The sequence below is a fragment of the Lissotriton vulgaris genome, chromosome 9, assembly GCF_964263255.1.
Source record: "Lissotriton vulgaris chromosome 9, aLisVul1.2, whole genome shotgun sequence".
NCBI lineage: Eukaryota > Metazoa > Chordata > Amphibia > Caudata > Salamandridae > Lissotriton > Lissotriton vulgaris.
In genome coordinates, this window is record NC_141697.1 from 1,111,563,463 (window position 1) to 1,111,589,422 (window position 25,960).

At 47.3% G+C, this 25,960-nt stretch overlaps 1 protein-coding gene across 8 annotated transcripts in view; it reads right to left on the minus strand.

Annotated features, from left to right (window-relative positions):
- The window catches only part of SLMAP (sarcolemma associated protein), a 1,163,639-nt gene that overhangs the window by 837,666 nt on the left and 300,013 nt on the right, over positions 1-25,960 (minus strand). For all 8 annotated transcript variants that reach the window (XM_086939108.1, XM_086939110.1, XM_086939104.1 and 5 more), the window contains exon 7: positions 1,621-1,692. In XM_086939108.1, the coding sequence (XP_086795234.1) occupies positions 1,621-1,692 (72 nt within the window). The remainder of the gene's footprint in view (positions 1-1,620; positions 1,693-25,960) is intronic.

Sequence of the window (25,960 nt, forward strand, 5' to 3'; positions counted from 1 at the left end):
TATATATATATCTTAAAACAAAACCCTTTCAGGCATAGTGTAACGCATAAATTATGCAAAAAATAAGGAGAGAACTCTGGGTATTTCTCAAATGCAAAAAATAAGGAGAGAACTCTGGGTAGTTCTTATATGCAAAAAAATAGGAGAGAACACTGGGTAGTTCTCAGAACACAGTTCTCTCCTTATTTTTGCATATATCTATATATACATATATCTATCTCTATCTATGTATATGTATATGTATATGCATATGTATATGTATATGTATATGTATATGGCACAAGATCTATCCCAAAAGGAGAAATGTTTTATTTATGAAATAAATGAAATACCAGTATTTGTAAAGCGCACAGCTACCTCCAAAGTGGCGTCCCGGCACTGGGGGCCGTCGGGAAGATTAAGTGAGCTGTTGCCCAGGGTCACATGGTGCTGGGCTAACTTGCAGCCGGCACCGGGGATCTAACCCTGAACCCTGTAGTCCGCAGTCATTCACTATGGCTGCTCCGCCACACCTCTTCCACAACTCTTTATATGACAGCAGTACTTAAATAAATTAAAGGGGTCATCCGTGTGAGCACGATTGTTTTACATTTTATTTTAGTGGGTGGTGTTTGGTTTAATTTAAAGAAACTAAAATGCCGGTTTTTCAGTTGAAGGACTAATTATATTCCAGTCCAGTTTTTGACATGAGCCAGAAAGGAGATTGATGGGACTTTGAAAGACTAAAGAGAACACCGTTTAAACCCCAAGAACAGCGCTTAGCAGTATTTATATGATAACTCAAGATGAGTATTCATTTTGTTGTTACTAAACACTGAGAAGCTGAAGTGGTCTTTTTTGCATATAGTTCGTATTGTCTCTCTGCAGTGTGTACACGTCTTTAATTTTGCTGCTATAAATAGTTCCTCGTTTATGTTGATTTATTTTAAGTATAAAAATATCTAAAATGGTGCACCTCAGATTGAAAAAGGCAATGTTACTGCCGAAACGCGTCTCTCTGATGTTCCTGTGCAACCTGACTGAATAAACAGGGGGCGATACCCTGACTCACAGTGCTGATTCCTTTTCTTATAAAGGAGTTTGGAGATTATATATATATATATATATATATATATATATATATATATATATATATATATATATATATATATATATATATATATATGATTCTTGTTTGCATAGAACTGACACATGGTAAGCAATCCACGATAGAGAATATTACGAGGGGTAAAGTAAAACATCTATCTCATTGTCCAAAACTAGCATAGCATTAAGTTACTTCAACTTGAAAAACTTGTAATTCTTGCCATTGCTAGCCTATTAATCTCATTACGTTAAAGGGACATGCACAGGGGTAACTACTTTTGATTAAGCTTAATTGTGAATGGATGGCATTTCAAGGTCTTGCAATATACAAAAAGCTGCCACAAAGGTGCTCAACACTCTGAAGCTTTAATTCTCGTGGTACTTGCTAATAAACATGTTAAATTCTAAAAAATAAACTTAAGAGTTATGCCTATAAGGCGTACAAAACCACAAAATAAAAACAGAAAAAAAAAACTTTGGAACGTCAGAGGCACCAGATTACAATTGTGCTGTTATTTACAATAAATGACTTACTTTTGAACATGCTTGTAATTGGTTTCCCATGGCTTCTAACCTTGATAAAAGTCGATCTTCATCGATCAGGGCCTTCCAATACAAATACAAACAACAATAGCTTTAATGGTGCAGTGCAATCAGTTAAAACGCATCTCAGATATAGAATACATAAAGTTTGTTTCATCTCCTGGGAAAATCATCTTAAGTGTTTCAATATAATACGGATGCCTGCAGAGCAAACGGAGTGCGCCGTTCTTCTGCTCTGAAGATTCTCTGGCAGACTTTCAGAAAATCACATCCCCAGTGTATGAACCCCAACATGGCAGCCGGCTCTTTAAAGAGTCCATAACGGTCAGCATTTATTGTTAACATTAAAGACTATTTATTCACTTCTCCTCACGAGAATAGGCTGCTGACATCCCAAGACAAATACATGAATGCACTGTAGTACGCGCGCGTTCCTTTAATAGAAGGTAATTAAGGTTAAATGTAACAAATGAAATGTACTCTTTATAATTTATTCTGTAGTCTGTTATAACAGACCACTTCCATTGATGCATCAGAAGACCTTACACCAATAAGCTTACTAGGAAATATAGCATGGTTTACAAGTTCAAATTATCATAAATAGGGGAGATCATATAGCTTGAGCCTTGTTATAACGTACCTCACTTACCAGGGAATAATTCATCCTTTAATTATTTTTCACTTTGGTATGGTGGGAGACAAAGGTATCTTCTATGCACTACGTAGATCCAAACACATTTGTAAAGCCTTATTTTGTGGAATTACATTTTGAAAAACTGAAGATATTGACAGAAGTGGCTTTAATCTCCTGTGAAGCAGATTAAAGTGTGTGCAAGATTTTAGGATTTAGAAGATCTTTGTCTTTATAAACTCCAACGAGATACCTAAATGTAAATCTGTAAGTTATCTATTGAGGTGATGTCAACTTGTGTGCTCCAATCATCAACCACATTTTGTTTTCTGACAGGGTAGAGAGTAAAGTGGAAAAGTCTAGTAGAACAGCACTGCCACAGACGTTGTCCCTCAACCAAATGTAAAGGATTGTCAGACCAGTTAAAAATCATGGCATTTAAAAAAGCAGATGAACTAGTTCCTCACCTCGGATAACCCTCTTTCTAGTGGAGATTCCTTAGTTTAGAATTCCGTCCATGTGCCAGAATGGATCTGCTAAATTTTCTAGAGCAATGCTCCTGCGTTCCGCTAGGTGGCGCAGTACAGCCAAGCACTCGCTCCGTACCACCCAGAAGTGTCAGAGTGGAGCTTCATCCTTTGTGTGCCCTACTTCACATAGTTGTTAACAACTGATGGTACAATAGTGCTGATTCTTAATTTGAGACCTTTTTAAATGTAAAAAGGGGCCACTCTGCAGAACCAGGGAGGGTGGTGAGGGATATGTGGTTAGACAGTTTATCCACCAGAAACAGCATTATCAAAAGGTAAGAATCTTGTTCTTCTCATGGATACTTCTAAATGTAGAATCCATGCCTTAGAAAAGACACAAAAGCAGAACTTCCCAGGTGGAGTGTTTGCGGAGTAAACTCAATCCAGTAGCTTCTATAGTCGTGAGTGAGCGAAATGTTCCTTTTGCAGACCTGGCTGTCAAGTTTGTAGTACTTCGTGAATGCATACACCGATTCCCATGTCACAGATTGGCAGATGTCACAGATAGGCCCTCCAAGGGCCAAAACAGTGGTCATAGCCTTAGAACTGCTTGAACGAGTTCTAAAAAATTGTTGCAAGAGCATAGCAGATTTTGATGCCGATGGCTAGCCACCTTGTTCCTCTTCCTCATAGCCTTCCCCTTTTGTAATCCCAGAGAACCACAAAAAAGATGATCCTCCACATCATGTAGTACAACCGGCGAAGCCTCTCCTTCTCATAAAAGATGTGGAAGGAGGGAACAGGAAGGAAAGAACGCTGACAGGGTGATGGATTGCCCCATGTGGAAAGGACTTTGGTGCTGAGGGACTTTGGTGATCTTCTTGCCAGTTTGTCCAGGAAAAAGGTGGTGTAGGGTTATTAAATCAACAGTGCCTGAAGATCACGCACATGACGAACTGAAGTAATCTTGATGAGGAACACATTCTTTAAAGTCAGGCAATTGCACAAGGAGCAAAGCATCAGTTTGACTGATGTGCACATGAGAAACGTTAAGACCAAAATAAGGTCCCACTGTGGCATCAAAACCGGTCTGAGAGGAAACGTGTGTCAAACTGGTTATAAATCTCATCATAACCAGTGATTTAAACAAAGGGCGGTCTGGCAAACGCAGAAAGGTTGAAAGCATGGGCGTAGGAAGTGTGGGGGACGCGGGGGATATGTCCCCCCCCCCCCCAGATTTTGGAGTGGAGCGGACACGGGGGACGGGAGAGGAGACAAAATAATTACCCCTCGCCCTCCTGTTAATCGCAGGGCCATTAGCGCGTGAAAGCGCTACCTAATGGCCCCGCACTTGCCCTGCTGCAGTCATAGAGGCCACCCGGCCTCTGCCCTTTTGTTATGCTGTAGTAAGGCTCCGGTTCTGGGAAGGGCGAGAAGGTAAAAAAACACTTTGCCTTCATGCCCCGAGAAGGCAAGGACAGTGTCCACTTCTCCTGGTCTGCCTCTGGTAGCGCTAGGGTGACCAACTGGCATTGGTGCAAATTCAGGACGGTGAGTGTAAAAATTCAGGACAAACGGTCAAAATTCAGGACACAAATTCAGGACAGGAGGTCAAAATTCAGGACAAAACTTCAGGACAATAGGTACGTTTTACAGACACATCAGAGGTCGCGCAATAGTATATAAGTAAGCCCAGCCATTTCCAAACATATTCAACCGTTTGCAAACCTATCCATCATGTATCCTTCCATCTATCATTTCACTCATCCATCCCTTCATCCATCCCCTCATCCATCCTTTCACTCATCTCCATTATCCATCCATCCATCCATCCATCCACCATTTCACCCTATCCATCTGTACACTTATCCATCCACTCTTTATGCCATCCATCCATTCACTCATCCATTCAGCCATTTACCCTTTCACCAATCCAGCCATCCTTTCACTTACTAATCCTTCCACCCATCCACTATTTTAGTCATCCATCCATCCTCCCTTTCTCTCTCCATCGACCCTTTCTCTTAGCCATCCTTCCATCCATCCATCCACCCACCCATCCATCCATCCATCTGCTCATCCACTCATGAATCCATCCATTGATCCTATCACTCATCCATCTATCATTTCACTCCTTCACACATCTATTCATCCTTTTGTCCATCTACCCTCCCTTTCACTCACTCATCCATCCTTACATCCACCCTTTCACTCATAACTCCATTCATTCACCCTTGCACTTATCAATCCATCCATCATTTCACTCATCCACCTACCCACCCATCATCCACCCAACCATCCACCCACCCACCATCCACCCACCCACTCATCCATCCTTTCACCCACCCACCATCCAATCCACTGATCCATCCTTTCACCCACCCACTATCCACCCACCCACTCATCCATCCATCCATCCTTTCACCCACCCACTCATCCATCCATCCTTTCACCCACCCACTCATCATCCATCCATCCTTTCACCCACTCATCATCCATCCATCCTTTCACCCACCGGCTCTCCATCCATCCATCCTTTCACCCACCCATCATCCATCCATCCATCCATCCATCCGTCCTTCCCCTCATCATCCATCCTTCCCCTCATCATCCATCCTTCCCCTCATCATCCATCCTTCTCCCTCATCATCCATCCATCCTTTTCCCTCATCATCCATCCATCCTTTTCCCTCATCATCCATCCTTCTACCCACCCACTCATCATCATCCATCCATCCTTCCCCTCATCATCCATCCATCCACCCTTCCCCTCATCATCCATCCATCCACCCTTCCCCTCATCATCCATCCTTTCACCCACCCCCTCATCCATCCATCCATCCCCTCATCATCCATCCATCCATCCATCCTTCCCCATATCATATCATCCATCCTTCCCCTCATCATCCATCCATCCATCCATCCATCCATCCATCCTTTCACCCACCCATCCATCCATCCTTCCCCTCTATCCATCCCCTCATCCATCCATCCATCCCCTCATCCATCCATCCATCCCCTAATCCATCCATCCATCCATCCATCCATCCATCCATCCATCCATCCATCCCTCACCCATCCCCTCATCCATCCATCCATCCATCCATCCATCCATCCATCCATCCATCCATCCATCCATCCTTCCCCTCATCCATCCATCCATCCTTCCTTCCCCTCATCCATCCATCCATCCTTCCCCTCATCCATCCATCCTTCCCCTCATCCATCCATCCATCCTTCCCCTCATCCATCTTTCCTTTCATCCATCATCCATCCTTCCCCTCATCCATCCATCCCATCCATTTATCCTTCCCCTCATCCATCCATCCTTCTCCTGATCCATCCATCCTTCCCCTCCATCCATCCATCCATCCATCCATCCCCTCATCCATCCATCCTTCCCCTCCATCCATCCTTCCCCTCCATCCATCCATCCATCCTTCTCCTCATCCATCATCCTTCCCCTCATCCATCATCCTTCCCCTCATCCATCATCCAGCTACCCTTCCACCCATACATCCAGCTATTTACATTTTCTCTCCATCCTTTCCCTCACTCACCAATCCATCGATCCTCTCTCATTAGCCATTTATTCAATCTTTCATTCATCCATTCACCCTTTCACGAATTCATCCAGCCATTCACCCGTCCCTTCACTTACTTACTCGTCGACCTTTCCATATTAATTTTGAGCTGAGTCCTTTTGAGAAGAGGCCCATCAAGAACTTCACCCTCGCTGCAGGGACCGTTCCAAGGACTGGGACAGAAGCCACTCAGAGAGGAGACAGGATCCACCACAGGGAGAGACAGGAGCCATCACAGGTGGGGGGGGGGGACAGGAGCCATCCCAGGCGTGGGGTGGACTGGAGCCACCACATGGGGGTAGGGCAGGAGCCATCACAGGAGAGGGAACACAGGGGTGGGCATGCAGTATTCTAGTATCATCTTGGGCTCCTCTCCTGCACAAGACAACAAGAAGACAAGCTCTCTGTCCAAAATGCCATCTCCCACTGTGATGTACAGTACTTACAGGAGATACTCTAAGAGAACTGATTTAACTGATTGTCCTCCTTACTTTGTTAATCAGTGTGGGTGCGATTGTGCCATTTCTTTATTTTATTACATTAAAGACTGCATGTTTGAAGAATCGAGGTTTGCTTACAATTTAGTGACAGTAATTACGCTCTGTGAAGAGAACCACGTGCTGCCTCGGTGTGGTGTAATCAGGGGTGTCATCTGGCCTAGTCTCGGATGTTTGGGGCCCTGGGTAGATAGAAATGGAATGTGTGAGCCCCCCTCTAAATAGCAGAGACATGACACATTCAGGGCTGTTTGCATCTGAATAGATGTCGCTGCTCCTGAAGCTGCAGCCCCTCCCTCTCAGTCACCTTCGAAGCACCTCTTAACAGCTCATCAAGGGCTGGAGGTGTGAGGGTAGCCATCCCGCTGTGCCTCTCCAATGCTGCGGGCATCTGAGGAGCTTTGGTGCAGCATCGGAGTGAAGAAAAGAGGTGGGTGCAAGCTGTGCCGGCTTTAGGGTTGGAGCAACCGGTGCCCGGTTAAAATGACGGACAAATGGCGTCCGTTAAAGATTCCTTCACGGACAACGGACAGACGGCCGAAATCACGGACTGTCCGTGAAATTTACGGACGGTTGGTCACCCTAGGTAGCGCCCTCCAGCCCTCTCTCTCTCTATTCATGCTCTCTCTCGGTCTCCCTCTTCCTCACTTGTGTGATTTGAAGAGACCGCTCTTCCATACTTTCTCTTGCCTCTCCTTTTCTTTATTTGCTCCCCGGTGATATGGATCCAAAAAAGAGCGGAACACTTTGGCTGGAAATGTCCTCATTTTCTGACTGTTTTCTACTCCAAAGAACAACATCGGAGAGAAAATATTATTAAATACCTATATAAAACAATACAGAGAGGCCAGATTGTTATTTACACCCACACACATTAGTACCACTTTGCAGAGTTTGCCAGTAAAAGCGCTACTTTCTTTTTATCTTCTTTCTTTGAACAACATTATTTTCCCAGGGTGGGGAAGTGCACCATTCCTAAAGGTACTGCAATACCTGGTCGATGGGTGGAGTAGAAACGTTTAATATGATAGTTTTCAACTGTTTTAATTATTTTAGCTTATAAAATGTGCAGAGCGGCTCTGTATTTGGGGAGGCAGTCTTTTTTTTAAATCCAAACTTTACATTTTGTAAGGATATAAGCAAAGGACATTTAAACTGGTCCCTTCCTGGTCCTGTAGTCATATAGGAGTTTAAAACCGTTAAGGTAACCATGTTGTTACTGATTACAGTTCACATGCTTTGCTTATTCTTGCATTCCTTATGAGTGTTTGCTTTTTCCAGGGTGTTACTAATTTTTTTTCTCAGGCAGAATTATACTGTTGTCTAGTGCATAATTTGAATTTAGTCGCAGCACAATTGAGATGTAGCCGAAGGCAGTGCGAGATTCTCTCTGTGGGGTAGAATGGTGTTCAGTGTGGGAGAGGATGTGGCACTCTGTCCAGAGCTGCTGAATTTGGACCTGGAGAACCATGTTCAGCCTTCATGACCAGTCCATCAGACCACACTCCTGACAGAGCTTATTCCGATGCTACACCTTAGAAGGCCCGATAGACCTTAGAAGCCCTGGTGTCTTAGCATCCGCAGGTGGACCCTAACAGTGGCAAGTGTGAGTTAACCTTGAAGGCCTGTCCACCACAATCCATACTGCAGTTCACCTCCAGCCTTGCGGGCAGACCTACCAAGCAGCACAACCTAGTGCAGCAGTGACTCTGTCACTGAGGTTACAAGACCCTTGAGGCCAGTCCACCTCACCCATTGGTACCTCCATTGGCCTTTTTCAGCAGTAGTAGTGCAACTTACCAGGGGTTGGCAATGTAGGATTTGCACGCACACCAAACTTAGGGGGTGATTATAATGGCGGTGGGACCACCACGTCACCTCATCGGTGGCGCCGCCATCGGTGACTGCATCACCGCCCGCCATATTATAATGGCAGGCTGTTCCCTGGCGATCGGAAAGACCAGCCACCACAAACCCGATGGGCACCTTGAGCCCGCCAGTGCAGCGGAGGAGCTTGTGGTCCTGGTTCTGGTGCACCGCAGTAGGGATTACGATGTCTCTTACCCGCCAGCCTATCCATGGCGGTTCACACACCATGGAAAAGATGACGGAAAGGGACATTGGGGGTTCATACCCCTTTCCCCCCAGCCCCCAGACATCGGACCTGGGGGTCACCTATGATGCCCCCCCTACATATCACTGCATCATGAGGCAGGCACTGCATTGTGCCTGCCACATAGTGCATTGATATATGTAACCTGTCTCTTTTTTACATTGCAGTGGATGATGCAGCCAGCAGCACCTGCTGCAATGTAAAAGATAGGTACTGCGAACGCCCTAGTGGCAGTCGCATTGTAATGCCTATCGTGGGGCCGCCACCTTGCAGGCCACCGGTCCCATTCCCCGATTCGATGGCAGACGGACTGAAGTCCACCTGCCATCGTAATCAGCCCCTAAGTTTTCAAACGTCATGGTCTCTGCTTCATGCACAAACACTTTTAACATGTGCAACCTATTTTCGGGCCACTGGAATTAGGCAGCAATGGAGGGCAAAATGATGTTGCAGTGTTGACTAAATTATGCAACAATAAAAAGGCTGCAGCATAATGCGGTACATTTTATACTTTATTATTTTGATATATGTATACATACTAAGAGCCTCTGCAGAGCTTTTTCCTCATTAGTACCTGTGTAACATACAAATGCAGCAGCAACATAAGTCACATTTCTTGTAGTCATTTTTGATCAGTTTGAGCTACAAAATTGCTTTGGATGAAATTGTTAGATTATGCAGCAAATGATGTTTTATGTGGCATGTATGATACAGCCATAGTTAAGTGGAAACATTTTTCCACTTAACTTAATGTTGCCCCAACATTGTAGTTCATCATTTTGAAAGTTCCCGAAACCCAAAAGTCGATATTGGGCACAATTTGCATTTTAAAAGCAGTCCTACAACACAGGGCTACTTTTAAACTGTCCTCAGGCTCCAGCAGTGCACACATGCAGGTGCAGAAAGGCTGCTGGCCTCTAAACTGCCATGTCCTATTATATACTAGTGACTTAAATGTAGTTCTCATCCCCCTGCCCTATTATGTACTAGGGCCTTATAGGTCATGCCAATCAAAGGGTACCCTAACCCACAGTGTACCCTAGTGCATGTAGGTGTTTCACAGTATCTTTAAGAGTCTTTCAGAATAGCACTGGTTCTGGGCCTGGTCAGTCAGAGTCAGGTACCACCAGTACCAGTCAGCAAAACGTTCGGGAGTGCCCAGGGCACAGGATGGCTTTGCAGCACTAGAGAAGTACAAACTCAGAATTAAAAACATAACACCATATTTGGGGGGTTCTCTTTAATAATCAGAATTGATTTGTATCCTTATGAACCCATTTTCAAATATTAGGATAAGGAAAGACTGGGGTAAAGTCATAACATTTTAATCTATACCTTGAGGTTTTCATGCAGTTCTTTGATGACGGTTAATAGCTTACTGATCACTGTTAAGATTTTAACTTATAAACTGCAAATACCAAAAGAATCTCTCATGCAAAAGCAGTAACTCACTGACCTATTTACATGATAAAGCAAAAGGAGCTGATGGACGGAGAGCTGAAACTTTTCAGACACTCACCCCCAGTCACAGATCTGGGTTGAATCCATCATCGTTCTTTAGATCATTTTGCCACCCCAGTTCAGACACAGCTATATGCAAATCAGTCTTGACCCTGTGCCTCATGGGAACAGTCCATCCCGAACTGCCAAGCCATGTCTTACCTGGACCAGACACTTTCATACTGGGACCGCTTTCAAGCTAACAGCCCTCATCAGCCGGGCTAGCTTGAATCAAGTGGCAAAGTGAGCAAGGGACCCATGTATGGGCATACCCTGCCAACTTAGGGCGAACAAAGCAAGCACAAGGAGATGATGGTCGGACCACTGACCACCAGTCACATATATGGGTTGAATCCATCGAACTGCCAAGTCATGTCTTCCCTGGACCAGAAACAAGCATCCTGGGACCAGTGTTGGCCTATCAGCCCTCATCAGGCAGGTTTGAATCCAGTGGCTAAGTGAGCAAAGGACCCACGTCTGGGCATACCCTGCCAACTTAGGGTGAACAAAGCAAACAGAAGGAGATGATGGACGGAGTGCTGAAACTTTTCAGACACTCACCCCCAGTCACAGATCTAGGTTGAATCCATCACTGTTCTTTAACTCACTTTGCCACCCCATTTCAGACACAGCTATATGCAAATCAGTCTTGACCCAGTGCCTCATGAGAACGGTCCAGCCCGTACTGCCTAGCCATGTCTTCCCTGGACCAAAAACAAGCATCCTGGGTCTGGTTTGGGGCTAACAGCCCTCATCAGCCAGGCTAGCTTGAATCCAGTGGCAAAGTGTGCAAGGGTCCCACATCTGGGCATACCCTGCCAACTTAGGGTGAACAAAGCAAACACAAGGAGATGATGGACACTTTGCAGTCACTCACCCCAGTCACAGATCTGGGTGGAATCCATCATCATTCTTTAGCTCACTTGGCCACCCTAGTTCAGACACAGCTATATGCAAATCAGTCTTGACCCTGTGCCTCATGAGAACAGTCCAGCCTGAAATGCCAAGCCATGTCTTCCCTGGACCGGAAACAAGCATCCTGGGACTGATTTGCATATAGCTGTGTCTGAACTGGGTTGGCAAAGTGAGCCAAAAAACGATGATGCATTCAACCCAGATCTGTGACTGGGGGTGAGTGTCTAAAAAGTTTTAGCATTCCATCCATCATCTCCTTCTGTTTGCTCTATTTGCATGATATGCATTTTGTGATCTGCGTGGTACACATTCTTTGCAGTAGGCATATTACCCCACTGTGGCTACCTTACCATGAGTCAAAACTTCCACTAGACAAACCTCTGATCTCTCTCAATAAAGAACATTAATCATCAAAGTTATCTTCACATTTTTATTATTCCCTGAAAATTGCTGGAGACCAGGAATACAGCAGCAGGTACTTTTCAATCCATAATGCACTTGCAAACAAAATGCCCCCACCCTAAGTTAGGGACCTTTGTTTGCTTGTTGCATGAAGATGCAAGCTTCATATACATGCTTTTTTAACATTTGGTCTGATTTCTATGTAAATGTAAATAACAATAAAGCGTGGAAGCAAACTGTGACTACATGCCTGCTTGTCTCAATATTTAATTTCAAAAGTATGCAATTGTATTCGTTTAACGGGCAGTGATTTGTATAGGGTCACCGGAAAGTCCACAAGGTTGTCCCTGTCCCCCATAGAATTTTAGTGTCTCCTACGCCCCTGGTTGAAAGTGCCAACAAACAAACTTTTAATGTGCCCACCTAAAGGCCTTTCTTTGGAAAACGACTAAATGAAAAAAAAAAGAATATCAAGCAGCTTGGTTTTTACAGGGTTAATCTTGTGAATATCGCACCAGAACACAAATCGGTCCAAACGCACAGCATAAACAGACTCGAGCAGATACTCGTGTCAGCCCACCCTGCAACAGTTCTCCTGTCCAACTTACCTGCAATCCGCCACCCTCTGCTGCCTTCGGTTTATGCCTCCTCTGCTCATTTTCTGTTCGTTTATCCTCCATTTTCTGCCTTTCTTCTGCTTGCTTTCTGCTGAATTTTCTGCCTTATTGGTTTGTTTTTTTATTGTTTTTCTGCTCACTTTTGCCCTCTATTCTACCGCTTTTGCGTGTTAATCTGCCTCTTCCTGCTTGTTTCTGACCTTTATTTTGCCTCTTTCTGCTATAATCGGACCTTTATTTTGCCTCTTTCTGGTAACTTTTCCCCGTTATTTTGCCTTTCTGCTCATTTCGGACCTTTATTTTGCTTCCTTCTGCTCGCTCCTGACCTTTACTTTGCCTCTTTCAGCTCCTTTCTTTCCTCTTCCTGGCGTTGCACGCCTACCAACACCCAGCATCATCCTAGGACCTACTAAATGAATTCCGCAGCGGGAGTGCCAAAGTCCATCTGAGGCGTCCATTCCTGGACCACACCAAGACCCAGGAACCCTGGCCCGCTTACCACTAACAGATACACCACCAAGTAGCTTGTGGCCCTGGACTGCAGACACTGACACATCTGCTGCACTTTCTCCCCATGATCAACCAAAGGGTCTTTCACCACCTGCCACTACTGACTATTCTCCTCTCTTGCAACACAGGGCCACCCACCAGCCTGCACTGTATCCCTCGACACCTCTGCCCAGAAGATCAAGAACAACCTGGAACTTCTCCAATGCATCCTGCTCAACTCCTGTTCCCTCTGCAAGTATGGCACAGAAATCTGTGACACTATCACTAACCACTCCACTGACATCGCCTCCATCACTGAAACATGGCTCAATCCCTCCTCGAACCCAAACATCGCCATTGCAACACCCGACTAATACAAGATGTTACAGCAAGACCGCACCAACAAACATGGCGGGGGCATGGTTATATTTAAGGATACCATACGATGCATCGCCAATAACTACTACCCTAAACCTCTCACGGAACACCTCATCTACCAACTACAGACCAACATCAAGACCATCATAAGAGGCACCCTCATATACAGACCCCCAAATCCTCGACCGGCTTTCTGCAACGCCATTTCTAACGTCATTGCTCCTCAAGCCATTAACTCCTACCACTACGTCCTACGCAGCGAACTCAATTTCCACGTCAACTATCCCAACAACTCCACCTCCACCCTGGAGAACCTGAACAACATCAGCCTCCCCCAACTGGTTAGCGAACCCACGCACAAAGCCAGACACACACTCAATTCCATTTTCACCTCCAGCAGCAGAATGAAGTTCAGCCAGGCCCCAGAATTCACCTGGAAAGACCACATCATCATTCACTTCACCATCTCAGCACACCATCTCCATGCACCAAAGCTCCACCTACTGCAGCTGGGGCAAGGTAACAGACACAGTGGACACTGACCCTCAGCAACACCTAACCCAAGGCTTCATCAGACCTTGATCAGGCCACCAGAACTTCTATGCATGGATCAACGAATGCAATGACAGAGTCGTCCTAGCGAAACCAACAAAAACTCAACACAAGCCAGCTGGTACATATCAGAGCTCAGAACCACCGAGCACAACTGTTGCTGACTCTAGAAACGGTGAGGCACCACAAGGAACCCCTCCAAAAGAGCCACTCACAAAGCTGTCCTCCGCAACCAGCAATGGCGCATCAAAAAATCCATGAGAACAGCTATCACAGTCCGCCTCAAACAGCGGCCAACCACACAAAATAACTCTTCCAAGTATTCAAGTTATTCTCCAACCCAGCAGCCATGGAGAACACAATCCACCCCTCTCAAGAACTCTGCGACACCGTTTTGGACTACTTCCACAGCAAAATTGCATCCATTTACAACTTCAAACCCCAACCCACTGCTCTTACCAGCCTCAACCAACCAACCAACACACACCAGCCGAATGATCACCACTTAGTCTCAGCTCATGCACTTCAAATATTTGTACAGATTGTATTACACCCCTCCTAAATTGAAGAGTTTTGATTGAACCAGATCACACAAATGTCTTAGTTGTCATGAGTGCCAGGCCAACGACTTCTACTTAGTATGGGAGTGTCGTATTATCGCATATTACTTGAAGTAAGTCTTGGATACAACATTTCATGTGGTGGAATAGTGAGTTCCAAATGCGCTAGATGTCTTAATACTAGGTTATGTTGATAAGATACCGAAATCTGTGCGAGGACTGGTGGCAGTGCTTTTGCTACTGGCGAGAAGAAAGTTGGTCTCCCATTGGATAAGGGGCCCACCCTGCTTGTGGGACGCAGCTGATTAAGTCTAGGTCTAAATATATAGGAGTATATACCTAGCACAAATGCAGTGTTATATATCTATACATAAAGAAGAAGGAGAAGGAGGAAATAAGTCTAGGTCACCCTCCTAGACGTGTAATCAAGACATAAACCTAAAGTATCAGGTTCTGAGACCTAGCTTGAGAAAGTGGCTTCTGGCCAATATGGTCAGAAAAAGCCTGAAAGAAAGAAAAATGTCTTAAAGTCCCCTCACTCGCCAGGGTTTCCCCACGGTGACATGCTTCATCATTAGGGCCATCCCAGCTCTTTACAAACTAGGGCGTGCTGCGACTTGCGGAGTTACATAGGAGCACTTTATTGTGGAAGACTATGTGTGGTGCAATGTGTGGTGGAGTGGGTGTTCGTGATTAAAAATACGAGCTAGTGGGCCTCAACTATTTTATTCTAGCTTCTAGGTAGGTATGGTTAAAATTGGGGTTGACACTGTGTACCAATCTATAATGAGAAGGGAATCAGTGTGTGGTCAACATGTTTTAAGCTTCCCCTAGCTCTCCAAACATTACTAGAAATCGAAGGAGAGAGATGGGCCTCATCAACCGAAGTATGTGCACTTCAACAACGAACGCTTGTGTCTTCTTTTCTTTCCCAGAAGTACTAAAATTCCCATTATGACCTTGCTTCTTTTGGCATTGAGCTTCTAAGTTTCGTTCTTTGTCCAAGAAACAGGATTACATTATTTGTCCTGTTGTCTAGATTATTCAAACTAGCTGCTGAAATCTGGTTCATCATCAAATGTAAAGGGGTTACCATGTATCCCTCAGAACCTGCATGTCGGGTGTACAAAATCTCCTCAAGGGAAATTTTAAAATAATGCTTTTTATTAAACATTAAATACAAGAAGGGCCTATAAATGATCCCTCAAACATGTGTGAAACTTCTCCAAATAACACAAATGTTTCCAGATAATGATATCTAAAAACCACTGACACAAAACAAGCATTGACATGTTTAAAATATATTATTTTTCATATATCAAAACATGTATATCTATCTCTTTTCATATTTCTCTTTTCAACGGCTGTCCAGAGAACATAAAGAATACATCACATTAACTTCTACATAGTTAAAAATCAAAAATCTCCCAGTGATCACATACACAAACATGAGACCTTGGAACCACATATAATCAAAGTGTCCTGAAAATGTTTTGTTCAGTGTACCCTTATATCTTCCTTACATATTCTAAGGATAGCGGACATAGGACAAAGTAATGTCGTCTCCTGACACGCATGAGAACAGCAGACAAGCGAGGCGCTGCTGGAGTATATTTTAAATGAAGCCATGATTGGGCCAAGAGGACTATAATTAAAGGTGGGTAAAAATAACCCTAGCCCATCAAGTGAACCCCGGCTGTGGTCTGAGATGTCATGTTACATAACTAATGGATACTGTTTTGGACACGCCAGATGTGTCTTTCTTTTAATACAAGTAAGGCTAACCCTTGGTCTGTTTTAGTCCTGAAGAAGACACGCTATGATGTATAGTAAATAACACTTGAACACAGGTTTGAAACATCAACGACAATACGTTATGTCGTATGTCAGTTATCCATTGTTGAGCTGGTGCATATTTGAAAACAGGGAGGCAACATCCAATAATGTTCGGCCCAGACTCAAGTGATAGTAGTCAGGACTGCAAATGGATCCAGAAAATCAACAAATCACGTGTCCCTTATCTCCTTAATTGCTGGGCCCTTTTCCCCTCAGTGTTGGTTTTTTTTTTAACTCTTTGTGGTAGTTAGCGCTAAGGGCTCCAAAAATGTTTGACCTCATAAGGTATCCACGCCAAATTAGAGTCCTTTTTTACCCAACATCCCGTTGATTCTAAAGGTACCCAGGGTTTGTGCATTACCCTAGAGGGAATTGTGAATATAGGCAAAATATAGCTACATTTTGAGTTTTTAGAGATAAAATAGTTTTAAAAAAAGTGCTCCGGATGATCATGTATTTTATTCTCTCCCATAAAAAGTCCATCAACTAACTGTTTTCTGTGCTTAAGTCACCAGCTTCCAGGAACATGCAGAGCTGAATAAAAAGCCAAATGTGTTTCTTACCACAGTTTTGCGATACTGTGGCATTTTTCAGAGGTAGCTCATTACTCCTATTTATTCTGCTCTGAGCCCACTTCCAGTTTGTGGTTGAAACAGACTTGAAACCCATGGGTGTTCCAGGAAAGCTATAGATTTATAGAAAGTATTCAAAATTCTGCATTCGGCAAGAGGTTATATGTCTAGATTCCTCAAGTTTTTCCCCGAGGAAGCTAACTGTAGATTTAAAGAAATATTGATAATGAGCAGGAATAAGCGTCCATCTGTGAAAAAATTTTCATCGATAACTTTTTGTCGCCATGGCTGATTTAGCAAAGCAATATACCATTACATCCACTAAACCGTTTTGGTGGTGGGGTTATATATGGTTTGCTGGTTTTTCAAGGACCCAATGTACCCACAGCCAACAACTGAGCAGCACCATATAATGGTGTTTCATTGTGTACCAAGTATGGACCAATTCACACCGTGAAATGGGCACAGTGAAAAATGGGTATCAATGAATCCTATGCCTTTCTGAAAGGGGCACAAGAAAGGAGTTTAGGAACTGTTGTTATTTGTACATCTCTGTATTTGTGGGGTCCTGTACTAGCATATGATTTAGAGGGCATTTTTCAAAACGTCTTCATACACTGTCTTACATTAAGCCACAATTGCAGTAAAATCCAATTGGTAATCACAAATCTTTTACTATTCTATGTACCCACGTCTTCCAATAAGAACAGTACCTCACTTGTTTGCGTAGGCCTAGTGTTTGAGACAGGAAATGGCCCAAAACACAACAGGGCCGCATCACATTTTTCCACCGGACAACAAACTTTTTTTCCCCAATGTGGGTAGCTGTAGATTTTGAACCCTAGCTCAGCCAGAACCTAGGATAACCTAGCAAACTTGGACATTTTTTAAAACTAGAACACCTAGGGGAACCCAAGGTAGGGGTAACTTCCGTAGATCATCAGTCTTTTTTTACCCCGATTCTCAAGTTTCCATGACAGAAATGCAAGGAAAATATGTTATTTTAGGCAAAGTTTGAGGATTGCAGGGCATTGTGGGTATGACAAGCTAGGGGGACACCACGCTGGAATCCACTGGTTTTCTAGTTCCCAAAAATGCCTGTGGTTGGTAGATTTCCATGGTGGCGCATGAGCATCAAATCCACAAGCTACCCCGAATGCCGACCGCTCCACGTAGCTCTTTCGGTCCTTTTGTTTCATGATCTCTTGGCCCACCCACACAAGTGAGGTACCATTTTTATCAGGAGTCTAGTAGGGAATACTGTGTGGTAGGAAATTTGAGGCACGCGGCAGACTCCTGAGGTTGTCTCAGAGAAATGTGAGGAAAGTGGGTTTTTAAGTAAAGGTTTGAGGCTCTCCTGTCGCGATCCCAAAGCAGGGATCTACTGGGAAGAGGAACCATTGGATACTCTCCCCTTTCCAGCGCTACTTTTCCCAAGAGAATCAGTGCTCGGGGATGAAGTATGTCCCGGAGCACTCATTCATTTAAAGTAAAACTAGCCCATCAGCTCATTTTACTTTCGCTGTAATTACGTCAGTGTGTCCTGCTAGTCGATCGTCATTACAGTAAACAAAAAAACTATTAGGCTGCTCGGGAAGTTCTTACCGAGAAGCCTGATGGAGAAAAAAATGAGTACTCCCTCTGTTGCAGAAAAAAAGAGGAGCCTTTATAACGTGCAAGCCAATGGCTGACAGATACACTTATATATCATAATACTATCTCAAAATTAGAACTGTTGATATGGAGGCCAAATGCTGCTACACTGTCAAACATACTTAGACACCCCAACAGGGAACACGCTTTCACGGTAAGGGACGAACTAAACAAGAAATGTAACTTGACTACATACCCTTTCACCCTATACCCTAATACACTTAACTTTGCCTTCACAACTGCTCACTCCAGGAACCTTTGATACCGGGCACAGAGGAGACTGCTTGATAAGAGACCAACTTGTATTATAAACAGACCATTACATCATTTAATGACTGCAGAAGTGTATTTAACCAAAACAAATCTGAAAGATTTAGATACAAACAACTCAAACACTGGGTTGCTCATCCATCGGTGAGAAAAGTAGCTACACTCTACCTATCCCCGAAAGAGAGCTTTGTTAAACTTCCTACTGGCACGAGGGGGGTCATATGTACCCGTATGATAGCAACATGTAGCAGATTCATGTATTTTTTTACTCAAGTGCCCACCGTTTCTCTTACATACTTTTAAAACCTTTATTTGTCATTTTTGAGAGAAAAAAAAAACAGATGCAGTACAACAGCACTTGATGAGTCGTGAGCTCCAAAATATAGCACCACGCAGGGCGACATCATTCCCAACAGCAGCAATTTGTAAAACAGTGGGTATTGAAGAGGCATCCGGCCATCCGCTCAGGTAATGATGAGGTGGCACAATGCCAACGCAATGTCCGCTCCGCTGAGCGTGACCAGCAGCCAGGTAGGAGCGCCAATATCATAGGTGTAGCTCGACCAGAAAGGGAGAGGGCTAGGGTCAGGCAGCCGCCAGCACGGGCGGCCGCTGCGGGCCAAGGGCCGGCAGGGAGCGCGGGAGCGACAGTTGCCGGAAGGGAGAACAGGCAGCGAATGTATGGAACGGGAATTAATGGGGAGATCAGGTGTTGGCCGCCACTGCGGCCACCGCGGACCCGAGGCCGGCGGGGAGCGCAGGGGATAAAGCACCACTAGAGGAGGATCGGGAGAGGAGATAGGCAACCAGGGGACCCCAGATGTCAACAGGACACGATTTAGCAGGTATCAGATCCCAAAATTCGGAAAGAAGCGTTTGACAACGGGACGCATCTGCAAGCCAGTCCGCAACAGTAGGAGTGGGACGGCGCCCCCAGCATATTGCAACCCTGCGTCTCGCCAGCAGCAGGAGCATAGCAATGAGCCGACGAGAGGCGTCTGGACATGGCTTGACAAACCCGAGAAGACATAGCAGGGGTCTGGGCCTACAGCGGTGCCAGAGATTTCCGATATCGTAGCACAAGCCTCTATCCAAAACCCCTGCACCCTCGGGCAGAGCCAGGACAAGTGTGCAAAGTCAGCGGCTGGCGCCGAACATCTCCTGCAGGAGTCCGACAGACTTAGTCCCAAGCAGTGAAGAATGGCCGGAGTGCGATAGAACCTGTGCAAGAACTTGAAGTGGATCAATCGGAGCCAGTAATTTGGGGAGAGCTTAGTGGTCTGATTACAGCAGTACAACCAGTCAGCGTCGGAGATGCCCATGCCAAGGTCAGCGCTCCACGCATCCCTCACCCAGGTTGATGAGATGGGGGAGGCCTCCAGCGCGAGAGTATATAATCTGGTGACGAGCTTGCGCGGGGACTCCGAAGTATACACGAAGTCCAGTGCCGGGAAAGTGGGCGGCGGACTCGGGAAAGTCGGGTACAATTTCTGACAGGTGGCGCGCAGTTGATAGAAAAGAAGCGTATCCATCAAGGAGGGGGACTCAGGAAGGGCGTAAAAGGACTCGTGCGGATAAAGATCCGCCATGGTCTTTACTCCACAAGATGCAGCGTGGAAAGACATGCTGGACGACTGCAAGGGCGGAAAAGCCAGGTGATCGGCGATAGGTACGGCGTTAGCGGATAGAAGAGAAGGACCAGATCGTCGGCAGAGTTGTAGCCATGCCCAGCGTAGCGTCTTAACAGTGTTTATCTCTGCCCGAGGACGGGCCGCTGGAGCGAAAAGTGCAGTGGAAAGAGGCCAGGGGGAGGCGACATCAAGCTCCACTGCCACGTGAGGATGATACGGGTTAGGATGAAACCAAAAATGGAGGAAACTAGCCTGCGCGCAAAGAGCGTACAGCTTGAAATCTGGAGCGCCCAGCCCGCCGGCCGACATGGGTAGAGTGAGAACATCATAGGCAATCCTGGGTTGTCGCCCGGCCCAGATCAGTGACATAAGCAGTGACCGAAGGCGGCGAAAGAAATAGGAAGTGTATGTTAGAAAAGAGGTAAAGGAATTTGGGGAGCACCACCATCTTGGCTATGGCTACTCGGCCCGCCAGGGAAAATGGGAGCAGACTCCACTGGGGGACCTTAGTCTTAAGCCAGTCCACCCCCGACCAAAATTGGAGCGCCAGAGCTCGTCCGGGTCCCTGCTCAGCCAAATCCCCAGATTGCCCGTGGGGCCAGCCGCCCATTCAAAAGGGCAATCCGGCGTGAATGGGTGAGCGGTGTCAGTCAGGGGGAAAAGCACCGACTTGTTCCAATTAATCTGAACGCCCGATAGGCCACCGAACCGGATCACCTCCCGCACTGAGGGACTCAGATTGTCTTGAGGGTGCCGGACATAAAGACTAACATCGTCTGCATACATGGAGACCAGGAGGGATCGAGATGAAAAACCGATACCCCTGTGGGTATGGGATGTCTCAACCAGGCAGCCAGGGGCTTCATTGCGATGGCGAAGAGCATGGGCGACAGCTGACACCTTTGCCTCGTACTGCGCGAGATGGCGATAGGGTCAGAAATCTGTCCATTTACCCGAAGGCGAGCCGTTGGTGCAGTATAAAGCAAACAAATGGTCTGCAGACAATGGGGACTGAATCCCATTCTGGGTAGGACGTAAAAGAGAAAGGGCCATTCCAGGGTGTTGAATACTTTCGTGGCGTCAGGCAGCCCCGCTACAGCCAGAAGATCAGGGTTAATTTGGTGCAGTACAGAAAAGATGGTGCGAAGATTATGTGAGGTGGCCCTGCCCGGAATAAAGCCTGATTGATCGGGCATAGCAATGGTGGGCATCAGTAAAAGAAGAGGAGGCAATCAATCTAGCGAAGATCTTATTGTCAATGTTGATTAGGGAGAGGGGGCGGTAGGACTTGCAGCGATCAGCGGGTTTATCGGGCTTGAGGAGAAGGGTCAGCGAGGCTTCGCGGAGAGACGGCGGGAACACTCCAGTGTCGAAGGATTCATTAAACATTGCGGGGAGATGTGGGTTCAAAAGAGCGGCGAACGCTTTATAAAAAGCAGCGGGCAGACCATCCAGGCCAGGTGCCTTGTCACTCGGGAGGCTGCTAATTGCTGCTAGAATCTCCTCCCTCGAGATGGGCTCATAGAGAAATTACCGATGGTAATCCGCCAGCCAGACCAAGGCTATGGATTCAAAGTATTGGTGACAGTCCGCCGATGAGGGGGGGAAGCCCGCGAAGTAGAGGGTGGATTAAAACTTAGTAAACCGGGTCATGAATTCCTCAGAGGACATGGTGCGATCCGGGCCACCGTCGCTGAGGGCGGTAAAATACGAAGCCGCCCGCGGGGGCCGCAAAAGATTGTCGAGAGTGCGCCCCGGACGATCCCCGTCCCCGAAGTGGCGGGCATGGCCCTCCCTGCCCAGAAAGGACAGCTCGCGACCCACCTCATCTGAGAATTTGGTGTGCTTCTGTCGCAGGTGCGCAAGCGTTTCGGGGCTGGGATTAAGCAGCAGAGCTGCGTCCAAGTCGCGGATCTCACCCTCCAGACGAGCAAGCGCAGAGCGAATGGACCTGAGAACACCAGATTTCTTGGAAATGCATTCACCACGAATAAATACTTTAAAGCTCTCCCAGAGGGTAGAGGCCGAGTCGACCGATCTCACATTAAGCTCAAAAAAGGTACTGATGGAAGAGTGGATTTCGTCACAGAATACCGCGTCCTTGAGGGCAGTCGGGGAGACAGCCGTCGCTGAGAACCAGGTGGCCTAAGGAGAAGCTGGACCGGCACGTGATCGGAAAGGGTGCGGGCCATACGAGTGGCATCTACCGTCCAGGACAGTACGTCTGGCGAGGCGACCCAGAGGTCAATCGTCGACCAGCAGCCCGCGCCCCCGTGATGCAAGTGCCCTCCCTGGCGTCCGGGCGCAGATGACGCCAGACATCCGTGAGCGCATTGTCGGAAAGGACGGAAGACAGAGTGGTAGCGGCCTGCGGGTTAGCCCCGAGAGGCGCCCGATCTGTCAAACGCCGCTGAGAGGGCGACGTTGAAACCCCCACCCCAAATCACAGCAGCCAGACAACAAGAGGAGATTAAGTGCCAGATGTGGTGTAAAAAATCGGGGTTGTCTGAGTTCGGGCCGTACACCGCGGCGATGGTGACCGGCTGCGCTAGCAGGAGGCCATGTAGGATCACCTATCTACCCCCAGGTTCGATGCAGGCCTTGGAGGTCTGCCAAGGAAGGCCGCGGCGCAGCAGAATAGAGACCCCTCTGGCATAGGAGGAGTACGTTTAAGAGTGGGTTTCTCCCCAGTAGCGCACCTGGAGCCTGGACACACGAGCTGGGAAGTAAATGGGTTTCCTGCAATAGACAAACATCCACGCAGTGGCGCTGTAAATGAGCATGTGTCAGGCGGGCCTTACGATAGTCATTCAGGCCTCGGACATTCCACATCCAACATTTCAGATTAGCCATGAGAGGCGTGGAAGGGGAAGTGACGCTAGGGGAGCGTTGCAGGAAAACTAACCAGGCCGCACAGCCGGGGAGCGCGGGACAGACTGGTGATATACTGAGGGGAGCAAGGCAGCTTTCAGAGCTATAGAAAACAAGCCACTCCGGGGGAGGCCGGGACTCACACCTGTGGAGGAGCGGGTCAGTGCCGGAACAGGAGCTCCAGTGTAATGTCACAGGCAGGCAGAGGGGGGTCAAGCCATCTCTACGGTGATCATGCGCCGGACCACATCGGGGAGCCACCCGAGCCAGACAATAATGAGCGGATTTGCAAGCGCAACATGGCACAATTCAAGGAGCAAACATTGCTAATCAGAGGCAACAGAGAAACAGTTAGACAGGTCGACCATCCCTCCAGCATGATTGCCTTGAGATCGTCGTCTCGGCTCGGGGGAGCCTCCGAAGCGCTGCCTGAGTCCGCCGATTCAGGGCCCGCGCCATCTTGGCAGGAAGACCTGCGCAGGTCAAAGGCAATTTTGGGCTGCTTGGGATCCGACTTTCCCATGGCGCAGCAAAGCACTGCGGAGCCTGGAAACAACAGAAGAGGCATCGGGGCCCAAGCTGGAACGCAAGAAGCGGAGTGCTCAGGATCGCATCCAGGGGGACCCAGGGGAGAGTTGAGGCTACCAGGCGCCAGCAATCACAACACCACAAATCTACACCGTTGAAGGAGAACCAAGCTGATCCGGAATCGCCAGACCCACCAGGCCAGCTGACCAAGGGTTCCGGGGCATCACAGGTCGAGCGGGTGGGAGCACAGAAGATTGCCAAGTTGGGGTCAGGAAAGGACCTCTGGTTAGCGTCCACCCCAAACAGCGCCGGCACAACACCCGGGACAAAGGCCACCAGACCAGGCAGGGCACAGCAGGATTTCAGCACCAGGGACCGTCACCAGAGCAGGCCGCAGGGTCCCAACACAGGGGGTGAGGGTGCACCACAAAGCACAAGGGGCCCACCGACACCCCAGACTGAGATCAAATGTAGATGAGGAGGCTCACAGGCAGAGGCGAGATCTGGCGCAGCTGGATGCTGCGCTGAAGCCGCGGGCCAGAACGCTGGGGCCCACGCGGGGAGCTGAAGCGCTGTCTCAATGGGCCCTTTCGTGTGAGTAGCGTCGAGGGGAAGCCACACGCAGCAGTCAGAGGGGAGAGATGACATCTGGCGCCCCTCAGCGCCACTTCTTGCCGCCAAGTAGATTCCCCAGAGCTTTCACGGAGGGCAGAATGGTGGGTCGGAGGGCCTCAACCGGGGGGCCCCGTGACCGCCGGAGCCGCCGCGCCGCCCCAGCCGCGCGATAACCGCAATGCCAGGACCCCAGCCCAGCCCGACCACAGTCAGCAAGGCCCAGAGACGCGAGCCCCACGGAGGGAGGTGCCGACCTGGCGGAACTCAGGACCGCCCCAGCCGCCCAGCTAGCACCACGCCCAGGCCGGGACCAGGCCGTCAGGTAACTCATCAGCCGGCCCTAGGCCCCAGCTAGGCCGCGGCGCCCCAGGAGCGGTACGGGCAGCTACAGCCCACAGGCGCCCTCCTAGCGCTGCACCCTCTGACCTGGCACCGCAAGCGGGATGATAAAGCACACGTGGCCCGAACGTAGCCCCGGGCCAGCAGCCCCGTCCTCGGCTCCAGACCCTCCGGGAGAAACGGGAATGGCAGCAGCCGGCTCCAGACGCCCTCGTCAACAGGTAGGCAGTGTGGGAAGGCAGCAGAGATCCATTAGGCTGCAGGATTTTGTCGGATGAAAAGCTTGGCCGCAAAGCCCACTTAAGTTGCGGCCATCTTGCAGCCGGACAAGCCACGCCCCCTCCGTTTCTCTTACATACTTGATTCTTTGAACCTTGGGTTTCTCAGCATTAAGCTTCTAGTTATCTGCCTTTTACAAAGGAAACAAGATTAGATTCTTTATCACACTGTCCATTTTGGCTTTCGGAAGCTGAGCAGCTGTTTCAACCTGGTTCGTGGTTGGTAAGAGGCTCATGAGTGACTCCGAATTAAATTTCCAATGTCTCAGTCTCAAAGGCACTGCAACAAAATATGGGCTTCATGCTGAAAGTTGGACAATTTCCAGAGGTTGTGTTTTTTTGCCAAGCCCATTCTTATCCAACCCTCCATCCATCTCCTTCACCTAAATGTGCAGTAAGGTTTACCGGCCCTCTCCTCATGAAAGTCCAGGAAACTGCATCATTTACTAACATTACATTGGTGTTTCACCAGGTTTGTATTTTATTTAGTGTGGCATTCAGATGCCAGTTGTCTCTGAATGAAGTTATTTTGTAGTATAGGTGTGTTTTCGGCATATAGGTGACATTCGATTCCAGCTTGGGTCAGAATAACTGTGAGGGGTTCCATGAAGAGATTAAAAAAAGCTGAAGAGAGGGCAGAACATTAAGGTACACTTTTTGGAACTGGTGTAGGCTTAGAGAGAAAGCTTGATTTTTTTTGTTCAGAACGGTGTTGCAGATAGGATGTGAACCATCACAGGACTGTGAACTGATACCAGTTTGGTCCTGGTTAGTCTCAAGTAGCATTGGATGGTTTACTGTATCAAATGCCACCAATAAGTCAAGTAGGGTTAGGAGGCAGGAATCGCCTTCATCTAATGATATGTGAATGTTATCTGCTAAGTTGAGCGTAGCAGTTTCTGTGCTGCAACCTTTCCTGAATCTCGACTGGAATGTGTAGGGGAGATTGAATTCATCAATGTATTGGTTGGGTTGTAGCAGGACACACTTCTCAATCATTTTTGCGGAAGGGAAGGTTGGTGATTGGAAT